General features: G+C 39.2%; 1 protein-coding gene across 1 annotated transcript; it reads right to left on the bottom strand.

The window, feature by feature from the left end:
* Window positions 1-111: 111 nt before the first annotated feature.
* Window positions 112-12,166, bottom strand: LOC139473485 (uncharacterized). Its single transcript, XM_071256086.1, has 5 exons — window positions 12,050-12,166; window positions 4,062-4,179; window positions 3,453-3,522; window positions 1,366-2,327; window positions 112-1,047 (listed from the first exon to the last, which is right to left on the bottom strand). Exons 3-5 carry the CDS (start codon window positions 3,496-3,498, stop codon window positions 745-747), a joined length of 1,311 nt encoding a protein of 436 aa, XP_071112187.1. The 5' UTR covers window positions 3,499-3,522; window positions 4,062-4,179; window positions 12,050-12,166; the 3' UTR covers window positions 112-744.
* Between the last annotated feature and the right edge of the window lie 370 nt (window positions 12,167-12,536).

Consider the following 12,536-nt stretch of genomic DNA (forward strand, 5'->3'; position numbering starts at 1 on the left):
CGCATGTGCAGTGGCGTCTCTGACGAGGGATAGGGTTTCCTTCACAACTATTAGATATGTTGGCAGTGAAGAGGACGTCTGTTGAAAATTTATTCAAATTTGTAGTGTGGTTCTCAGCATAAACAGGAATTTATGGCTATGATGTAATAGAGGTAGGGTATTCATGAGAATTATGTATTATTTGAATATAGAAGTATTTTATTGTTCACTTGACAACATCTGCTTCAAATTTCCTTTGCTCAGATATTGTTTAGAATGTTTAAAGTAAACACTCAAAGCAAGTGACAGCTTATTTTATAGCTAATATTAGAATTATTATCATGGTTTTACAAAACCGGTTCCAATAATTATAATTTATTGTTACTATTAATCAAAATATTTGAAACTTGTCTGCATAAGAAGTAAATTCTGAATGGTTAATTTGATTTACTCAATATTCACAATTAGCATGAATTATTCTAGTGACTCTGCCAAGTAGCATTCAGAAATGTGATTTGACAGTAAGATCAATCTCTTTATGTTCTTCCAGGAAAGCTGTAACTTCCACTTAACAAGACCTATTTATCTACACGGTGTAAATATGACAGATCATAACCATATATCATAATGTTTGAGCTGTGTATACATATACCTAATATTTCTCAAGGTCCTAACTCCCAAACATCAAACCCCAAACAAATTGACTTCTTCACAATATTAGGAAGCATCAACAATAAACAGACATTCACATCCTGTGATCACAGCCTACAGCTTAGATACCAGTTTGACCTGGTGAGAGTCAGTTTGTGTCTTGCTAAGCATGACCGCCATCTTGATGACCTTGATCAGCTGGTCAAGGACATGGAAAGGCACAGTTTTGTTGACTGGCAGGTACACAACATGGTCAATGAGATACTTGGCCTCATGAGGGTAGCGCTGGTTCACAGATGCAGCAGGATGCATTGTAGAGTTGCCGTTTTCAGGTTCGATAATGTTGAGCTGTGTTGCACCGCGGTAGGCATCGACACCAAATGCATTTAGTTGTTCCACAAAATTGTCAGGATTGTCCTGAAATTACAACATGGATATCAAAGTGTATGCTCCATGGCTTTAAACTGTCACTAACCTTGTCTGAAAGAAGCATGTCAAAAGTTGAGTGATACACTGCTATTTACAATTATTCAGCAACTTCGCCGTTAACCCTCCGACCCAGTGACACTATTAATCTACTATTGTTATCAATGTCATGTGCATTTCTAAGGAAAGTTTCCCATGTCAAACCCTTCATTAAAAAACAGTTGTAAAGCCATAAAACAAATTCCTTTGTCAGTTGTTTTGGGATACAAAGAATCCTATTTGACTATTGTGCACCACTCTCATACCTACCACAAGTATAGGAAACAGCCAATAGTTGTTGTGTTCAAGGCCTGCCCCAACAATCTCAATGTCCTCGGGCAGACGGTGCTGTACATACTCCCCCTTGAGGCGCCGTGTACAGAACTCTGCCATGGAGAAATTAGATTGTCTCTCCAGCATCATGTCCAATAACGCTGTGGAGGGGCGGTGCCGAATCTTGGCCATCATATCCTCTGGAAACCCTCGCAGCATCTTGATCACCTTCTTCTTGTGATCTATTCCCAGACTTCGAGATGCGAAAACAAGAGGTTTGATAATACTTGGACAGTTTAGAAATATGTAAACCAAGGAATACTTGAGAATCTTCTTGAGATACTCTCCATTGGTTCGAGTTGGGTAGGAGTTGTGGAGGTCTAACATTTTCTGGTAAACATCCTGATCTCTCACTTTAGCTATGCCTCCTCCGAATGAGGTATAGAACTTGATGACGCCAAAGCTGAAAAGTGAGATGTCACTTTCAGGGTGTCCAATATGACTGAAGCCGCAAAATGCTTCTGCACAATCTTCAACCACATAAAGTTTATGTTTCTTGGCAAAATGTATGATTGGTTCCATGTCAAACATCTTGCCATACAAGTGAGAAACCAAAATGGCCACAGTTTTGTCTGTCAGTAGATCTGTCATCCTTTCCGTTTTGGGAGCAACATCTTCGATGTTTACATCTAGGGGCACAATCTTTAATCCATGTTCCCGTAAAATATAAGCCATTGATGGAATGTTGATAGCAGACATTATGATCTCCGACTGTGGTGGAAAATTCATAACTGTGAGGAAAAGGTCAAAGCCACTTCTGACAGAGAGACATGGTATCACTGGGTTTGGGTTTGTGTGGGATGTCCATAGATTTTGTAACTCTCTTATCAAACCATTTCTGTCCTTGTCAAAGCTCATACATTTTGATACAGCAGAAGTCAAGTCCTTTGCATCACAATCTGAAAAAAAGTTGTATAAAAAAGAACAATGATAATAAAAGATTTACAACTGAGAATTTTAACATGTCGACTAAAACATCAGAACTCTTTCAATGAACAGGTAAATTCGTTACAGTTTTTTAGTTTCATTTAGTCATTTTAGTGATCAGATGATTGATTGAATACAACTTGGACATACAGAATCAAATGACAAAAAAGTATATTTCCAGATTTCTCTTCTTGCCCTGGATGCCCCAATGTTGGGTCTCAATACATGGCCCAAATGTACAATATCATTGTCTTATGTCATACACATAACATCATTGCTGCTGTGGTGTTATCATGATCATGTCATGACATCATTCCTGCTACAGCACCATCATGTCATGACATGATTCCCACTGTAGCATCTTGTCATGACACCATTCTTGCTACAGCATCACCATCATCATGTTATGACATCATTCACGCTGTAGCATCTTGTCATGACATCATTCCTGCTACAGCATCACCATCATCATGTTATGACATCATTCACGCTGTAGCATCTTGTCATGACATCATTCCCACTGTAGCATCTTATCATGACATCATCCCCACTGTAGCATCTTGTCATGACATCATTCCTGCTACAGCATCACCATCATCATGTTATGACATCATTCACGCTGTAGCATCTTGTCATGACATCATTCCCACTGTAGCATCCTGTCATGACATCATTCCCACTGTAGCATCTTGTCATGACACCATTCTTGCTACAGCATCATCATGATCATGTCATGACATCATTCACGCTGTAGCATCTTGTCATGACATCATTCCCACTGTAGCATTTTGTCATGACATCATACCCACTGTAGCATCTTGTCATGACATCATTCCCACTGTAGCATCTTGTCATGACACCATTCTTGCTACAGCATCATCATGATCATGTCATGACATCATTCCTGATTCAGTATCATGCTCACTACATCGTCAGATAGTCCTGAGACTTCTCCAGAGCACATACAGGGGTTCAAATCAGATACATATCACATTTTGGTCATTTCCTTTTTACTTTCCATCTTTATACAATACATAAACAGTGGATGTTTGTGCATAACCAAACTGAGATCAGACAAGAAGGTAAACAAGACATACCAATATACACACACGTGTACGGCAATATGGAGGAGTACGCCATCATTACTTCGGCCTATCTGCACAACACCTACAAAAGAAAGTGAACATTACCTTCATGCAAGTATATCCACATATGCAACGTATGTCATACAAACATCACCTGATACATTTTTAGGATTATTATTTCAAGAATCCTTTTCCAAAATGGAACAAGTTACAAACAATTATGAAAATCACTGTTCTGTCGTATAGACTTGCCAATGCATCTGGTGAAGATGCTCATTCACAATACATATCATCTATGAGTATGATAAAGTAATCCCTGCACCACCTTTGCAGCAACATGCCACGGTGTGCTGCTATCACTGTACCTGTTACTGGTAGTATTACATATTTCTGGCACACAGCTGTCATCACTAAACCTGTTGCTGATAATCCATACTGCCCATCATGCTTCATTACCACCACAGTCCATTCGGAGTAGTCAGGCAGGAATACCATTGCTCTAATATGTGAATTTGTGTTAAAACCATATAAACTCTTTCTCTGTATCAAACATGTCAAAGAAAAGAAAATGAATATCAAATCCAGACCCGACATGAAGAAATATCTTGTTTCAGTTCCTACCTTTAACAAGACAGCTTGACAACTTGGTGTATGTGTCCAGGTGGCTGGTCTGAGCTGGTGTGACAAGGGGCCTCTAACAAGTGCTTGTTACTTCACATGTGTGTGGGGTTGTCTCATCCTGAAAATAATTGTTTTATTGATGGCATGAATAACACATCAAGGTTTGACATGTGTTTTTGTCCCGGAAACAAGCAGGACGAGTGTCACAGATCAACCTATAGTCACAACGAACACTTTCTGGACAACTTCAAACCATCAGTTTTAAGAACAATGACCTGTAGTTTAAACAAGGCACAAGTTTGAAAGGGATTCACAGACAAGACCAATGGCCCTAGAAAGATCTACCACTATTTGCTGAATCGAATACAGCTAAGTGATCACATGTTCATCAGAATTGGCTGTCAGATTAAACTTACAACTAAAACAACTGTATAGAAGATGTATGTTTCTTCTTGCTCAGGTAATTATCATATACATAACTGCTGTGACGCAGGCAAGTTGTAATAGACTTCACATCATATACTTAGTATCTGACTGCCCATATTGATGCAAGGATAAATATTGAGGCCATCTTTGTCACACATCTTCATCTACACAATCTCCATCTCTGTCACACATCTTCATTCACACAATCTCCACCTTTGTCACACATCTTCATTCACACAATCTCCATCTTTGTCACACATCTTCATCCACACAATCTCCATCTTTGTCACACATCTTCATCCACACAATCTACATACAATCTCCATCTTTGTCACACATCTTCATTCACACAATCTCCATCTTTGTCACACATCTTCGTCCACACAATCTACATATAATCTCAATCTTTGTCACACATCTTCGTCCACACAATCTACATACAATCTCCATCTTTGTCACACATCTTCATTCACACAATCTCCATCTTAGTCACACATCTTCAACCACACAATCTACATCTTTGTCACACATCTTCAACCACACAATCTCAATCTTTGTCACACACCTTCAACCACACATCTTCATACAATCTCCATCTTTGTCACACATCTTCATCCACACAATCTCCTTCTTTGTCACACATCTTCATCCACACAATCTCCATCTCTGTCTCACATCTTCATCCACACAATCTACATACAATCTCCATCTTTGTCACACATCTTCATCTACACAATTTCGATCTTTGTCACACATCTTCATTCACACAATCTCCATCTTTGTCACACATCTTCATTCTCACAATCTCAATCTTTGTCACACATGTTTATCCACACAATCTCCATCTTTGTCACACATCTTCATCCACACAATCTCCATCTTTGTAACACATCTTCATTCACACAATCTACATACAATCTCCATCTTTGTCACACATCTTCATCCAGACAATCTCTATCTTTGTCACAGGTCTTCATCCAGACAATCTACATCTTTGTCACACATCTTCATCTACAGTCTCCATCTTTGTCACACATCTTCATCCAGACAATCTACACACAATCTCCATCTTTGTCACAAATCTTCATCCAGACAATCTACATACAATCTCCATCTTTGTCACACATCTTCATCCAGTCTCCATCTTTGTCACACATCTTCATCCACACAATCTCCATCTTTGTCACACATCTTCATCCAAACAATCTACATACAATCTCCATCTTTGTCACACATCTTCATCCAGACAATCTACACACAATCTCCATCTTTGTCACAAATCTTCATCCACACAGTCTCCATCTTTGTCACACATCTTCATCCACACAATCTCCATCTTTGTCACACATCTTCATCCACACAATCTCCATCTTTGTCACACATCTTCATCCACACAATCTCCATCTCTGTCTCACATCTTCATCCACACAATCTACATACAATCTCCATCTTTGTCACACATCTTCATCTACACAATTTCCATCTTTGTCACACATCTTCATTCACACAATCTCCATATTTGTCACACATCTTCATTCTCACAATCTCAATCTTTGTCACACATGTTCATCCACACAATCTCCCTCTTTGTCACACATCTTCATCCACACAATCTCCATCTTTGTCACACATCTTCATTCACACAATCTCCATCTCTGTCTCACATCTTCATCCACACAATCTACATACAATCTCCATCTTTGTCACACATCTTCATCTACACAATTTCCATCTTTGTCACACATCTTCATTCACACAATCTCCATATTTGTCACACATCTTCATTCTCACAATCTCAATCTTTGTCACACATGTTCATCCACACAATCTCCCTCTTTGTCACACATCTTCATCCACACAATCTCCATCTTTGTCACACATCTTCATTCACACAATCTACATCTTTGTCACACATCTTCATCCACACAATCTCCTTCTTTGTCACACATTTTCATCCAGACAATCTACAAACATTCTCCATCTTTGTCACATATCTTCATCCACACAATCTCCATCTTTGTCACACATCTTCATCCACACAATCTCAATCTTTGTCACACATCTTCATCCACACAATCTCCATCTTTGTCACACATCTTCATCCACACAATCTCCATCTTTGTCACACATCTTCATCCACACAATCTACATACAATCTCCATCTTTGTCACACATCTTCATCCACACAATCTCCATCTTTGTCACACATTTTCATCCACACAATCTCCATCTTTGTCACACATTTTCATCCACACAATCTCCATCTTTGTCACACATCTTCATCCAGACAATCTACACACAATCTCCATCTTTGTCACACATCTTCATCCACAGTCTCAATCTTTGTCACACATCTTCATCCACACAATCTCCATCTTTGTCACACATCTTCTTCCACACAATCTCTATCTTTGTCACACATCTTCATCCACACAATCTACATAAATCTCCATCTTTGTCACACATCTTCATCCACACAATCTCCATCTTTGTCACACATCTTCATCCACACAATCTACATACAATCTCCATCTTTGTCACACATCTTCATCCACACAATCTCCATCTTTGTCACACATCTTCATCCACACAATCTACATACAATCTCCATCTTTGTCACACATCTTCATCCACACAATCTCCATCTTTGTCACACATCTTCATTCACACAATCTACATCTTTGTCACACATCTTCATCCACACAATCTCCTTCTTTGTCACACATTTTCATCCAGACAATCTACACACAATCTCCATCTTTGTCACATATCTTCATCCACACAATCTCCATCTTTGTCACACATCTTCATCCACACAATCTCCATCTTTGTCACACATCTTCATCCACACAATCTCCATCTTTGTCACACATCTTCATCCACACAATCTACATACAATCTCCATCTTTGTCACACATCTTCATCCACACAATCTCCATCTTTGTCACACATCTTCATCCACACAATCTCCATCTTTGTCACACATTTTCATCCACACAATCTCCATCTTTGTCACACATCTTCATCCAGACAATCTACACACAATCTCCATCTTTGTCACACATCTTCATCCACACAATCTCCATCTTTGTCACACATCTTCATCCACACAATCTACATACAATCTCCATCTTTGTCACACATCTTCATCCACACAATCTCCATCTTTGTCACACATCTTCATCCACACAATCTCCATCTTTGTCACACATTTTCATCCACACAATCTCCATCTTTGTCACACATCTTCATCCAGACAATCTACACACAATCTCCATCTTTGTCACACATCTTCATCCACAGTCTCAATCTTTGTCACACATCTTCATCCACACAATCTCCATCTTTGTCACACATCTTCTTCCACACAATCTCCATCTTTGTCACACATCTTCATCCACACAATCTACATAAATCTCCATCTTTGTCACACATCTTCATCCACACAATCTCCATCTTTGTCACACATCTTCATCCACACAATCTACTTACAATCTCCATCTTTGTCACACATCTTCATCCACACAATCTCCATCTTTGTCACACATCTTCATCCACACAATCTACATAAATCTCCATCTTTGTCACACATCTTCATCCACACAATCTCCATCTTTGTCACACATCTTCATCCACACAATCTACATACAATCTCCATCTTTGTCACACATCTTCATCCACACAATCTCCATCTTTGTCACACATCTTCATCCACACAATCTCCATCTTTGTCACACATCTTCATCCATACAATTTCCGTCTTTGTCACACATCTTCATCCACACAATCTCCATCTTTGTCACACATCTTCGTCCACACAATCTACATACAATCTCCATCTTTGTCACACATCTTCATCCACACAATCTCCATCTCTGTCTCACATCTTCATCCACACAATCTCCATCTCTGTCTCACATCTTCATCCACACAATCTACACATAATGCCATGAATATTAGCACTTGTGTATCCAGGCCTGTATATAATGTCTAGTCGAAAGAGATCATTGTAAGTGCCAGCCAATGAGTGAGGTGTTTGGTAGTGGCCTTGTCAGCTTATAATTAAATTTAAAAATACCTTCCCTTAGTTCATGTTGTTGTTTTCAACACTGGGAGATACATCATTTACAGGGATGTGAAATCTCTGCAGAAACGCGGAAAATCACATTTGTTAAAACAGTAGTCCTCGGAATAAATCATCTTCCTTGTAAAAATATAATCAAACAATTAAAAAAAATTCTCCGAAAAATATAATCGTGTTTCTGGCCAACCATCGCGGCTTGTCCTGTTTTTCACAAAACACGGGGATATATGTTGTAGTAATGTCTTATGTTTGCAATGTTGTTTTGTTTTTTTCGAGGTAAGTATAAAGTAAGTTTTTTTCAATATGGTTCAACATGGGTAAAGGGTCAGACATTGCACGCTTGTGACAGCTGTCCTTGTGTCTGGGGGACGGGGGTTGAAGTTTATGGCAGTATTGCTCCCAGACAAGGCCGGTAGCTGGGTGTGCGGAAGCTATGCCTGATTTTTAAAAAAATACTGATTTAACTTCAAATTTTACTACATCCGCCATCTTTGTTTATTTGACTTATTGACTTGTGCCATAGACTTATTACATTTCTTGGTTTGAAGGTTGTCCAACTTGAACGAAATTGCTTAAAATCCAACCAAATGTTTAAAACAATTCTGGGGGCGCATGCCCTTAGACCCCCCTAGAGTTTTCCTCTTTTTGGGGCAAAACCTGCTGAAATCCCTGCATTTAAGAACATTTGGTAGAGAGCTGACGTATCATAGAGTCTGTAATGTACTCAACAACAAAAGTTCCTGTGACCCTGGTGACACCAATATTTTAGTGTATTTTTCAAACAAGTAAAGTTTGGTTTTCAATATTGTAGTACATGTATTGAATCAAGTCAAAAACGCAACTGCTATAGAAAATACCTATACAAACGTATCCTGTTTAGTTGGCTTCATGTCCCATTGGCTTCCACCTTTATGTTCTCTGTCCATCATGTTGTGACAGTCTTATCCTTCTGTTGTCATTACTTACTCAAGTTCCCCACTCATGTATGCAATTGTTGTTACTGTTAATCATCTGCTGTTAATCCTCCACCTACCATATATATTCTTTACTATGTTCCTCATTCAGTCTTGCTTGACAATGGTATAAGGATCTATACCGAAATGTCGCCTTTACAGCATTAAAGAATGGAAGAAAGTAGGTAGTTTTATGTTCGAATGAGTGAGTGAGTACGGTTTTACGCCGCTTTTAGCAATATTCCAGCAATATCACGGCGGGGGACACCAGATATGGGCTTCACACATTGTACCCATGTCAGGAATCGAACCCGGGTCTTCGGCGTGACGAGCGAAGGCTTTAACCACTAGGGGGGCGGTCTGGTAGTACTTATTTTGAAATTATAAACGGGCATTCCGTCAACCTTGCCAAACTCCTAGATGACAGTTACATCATGATCATTTGCCATCACACTTTCTTGTGGAAGTATCGTGGTATTTTTGAGTCCTACAAAGCTCTCGAACCCACACGACACCAGTTTGCAGGGACTAGATGATTAGTGTTTTTAAATATTTAACTTAAATACCCACATATGTAAAAACTAGTGGGTACCAGAAATTTGAATACCCAGATAGAATTACTGATACCCATCGATTTTAAAATGCATGGGTAAAATACCCACAACACCAAAAGCTTATCTTGAGCTCTGATTATAGGTACTGCATACTAACGTGTATCGGCTCGAAAATAAATGTTTTTCTGTAGAATCAGGTCGGCCTAACTATGAGTCATACTTTCTTGGTAGTATTATTCTGGTTTAGTATAGCCTGAACACACACTTAGAGAGATCGGTAAAGTGCAGTGCAGTCCGGAAGTGATCGACAGCAACACCATTTGCACTCTTGATGAATAAAGATTAATGATGTGTGTTCCACATGATACTGGCACCATACAAAATAGTTACATAAAATAATTAAAATACCGCTTTTCATATGATGAAATGCAACATATCTGTGATAGTGAAATGACTGTTAGATGTCAAGGTTTACATGGTTTAATATCTAATATTTGTGGTTCCCTAAAACACTTTTCTGTTACAAAAATCACTTGACGAATGATTAAATACCATGTCATTCATGCATACCCGCAAGTTTGATATCTGAAGCCTGGAGCCATTTTCGGTTCACTCCTCACTACTTGGTATCTTATTGATAACTGAATGGCATCGGAATCACTCGTAAGTGTCCGTAGACTAAACTCACAAGACACCGTGCTTACCTCTAACCTTCTTAAGTGTCCGTCATCTATTCGACTCTTTTCTTTCAGTTTTGTAACGGCGTAGGCATGACTAGTTAAATTTGCACTTAGTTTCACAGTGTAGACGTAGCTCAGTCAGCTAGGTGTCAGGTTAACAATTCAAAGGGCGCATGTTTGCATCTGACAGATTCTCACAAAAACTGGCTGCTTGTCTTTGAGACGTGATCTATGGTTTGTCCTCCGGGAAGTTGTGGTACTGTTCTTAAGGTGCTCCTAGTTTTCAAAATTAATCTATGATACCTGTAATGTTTCTGTCAATGCTTACATACTAAAATTACATGTTCTTTTGACACTCCGTAAATTTACTGATAACTTATAAAATAAATACTTAGTTGTTGACATACATGTGCATTTTTCAATTGTGGATTGTGTCACAAACGCACATAACATAACTTCCTTCTTTATCTGATTGATCCACATATGCCATAAAAGGAATTAGGTTACTACAACTAACTACAAATTCATTCACAAATTTGCACCTCTGCTCACCAAAGCAATCGTTGTCTACGATGATCAAAGGTGCTGTAACATTATTTACATTTCCTTACAACTGCAGTAGCATTAAGATTGCTTTGGAAACAGGTGAAGGATGAACTTCGAATTTAGACGATTTCTGGGAGAACCACTGATACTGCCAGCAGTATGTCATTAGCTGCAAATTTAGCTGGGTATTCCCAGGTGCGTTGCTTTGCCCACACCCTCCAGCTTGTTGTCCAGGATGGTCTGAACAGCAGACTGGACCTGGGGACACACACTTTTACCAAACTTTGCACAGAATCTTTCATAAAATACAGTTGGTTGTTTATATTTGTATTTAGTGTTAGAACAAAGTCTTTCTTAATACATTGCCAAATCTGATAAATATTTGATCAACAGTTTTGAAATTATGCAAACATAACTAACAGGACAAGAGAATGCTCAAATCTGATAATGACTCTATTTTATGGTCTCTGGACTGAGTAATCTTGCACAACACGCAATCTTTCGTGAAAGAGCCATTAGAGCATTTCACATACACCACAGTGTCATGTAACTAATAAAAATAACAAACAAATTCGCAGACGAGTTTTTGCGAGTTTGTTTATTATTACTATTAGCCTAGTTAGATCTTGGCCTACATCGCACTATGCCTACACAAACATCTAATCAGCTGAACACTGGACATGATTGTTTACCTTATAATGTTTACAATGTATCCTTTTCTAGTCACATACTTCTCATTTCTTACCTGATTGATCGAATGTCCTTCCAATTCAGCCCGTGACAGTAATAACGTGTTGCATACTTTAAACAAGACGCCAACGGCGAAGCCCACATTCGTGAAGTATTTCCTCATAGTACTGGGCTTCCCAGGTAAGCTAGGCCCCGTCTCTAAAATCACAATATAGGCGCAAGTTGACGACGCGCATAGGGAACCGGGAACCAGCTTAGGTATCCGGCGTGATCCAAGCTCCTCACAGCGATATTCCTAGACTGGTTCCCGTTCGTTCCTGCGACAGACTGGAACTTTGATTGAAAGCGGAACAAGTGCAGCGACACCAAGCGGAGGATCCGGGAACCAGTCTACGATATTCCCAGCGCCTGACACCTTCGTTAACAAGCTCCTCGCAGCGATAGCCCGTTCGCGGAGCTCTCTCATACTACCGAGAGTGTAACAAAGGTGTCACGCGCTGGGAAGGAGCTTGCTTCGTTACACTCTCGTTAGACTGGTTCCC

This window comes from Haliotis cracherodii, unplaced genomic scaffold, assembly GCF_022045235.1.
Source record: "Haliotis cracherodii isolate W230 unplaced genomic scaffold, xgHalCrac1.p SCAF_29, whole genome shotgun sequence".
Lineage (NCBI taxonomy): Eukaryota > Metazoa > Mollusca > Gastropoda > Lepetellida > Haliotidae > Haliotis > Haliotis cracherodii.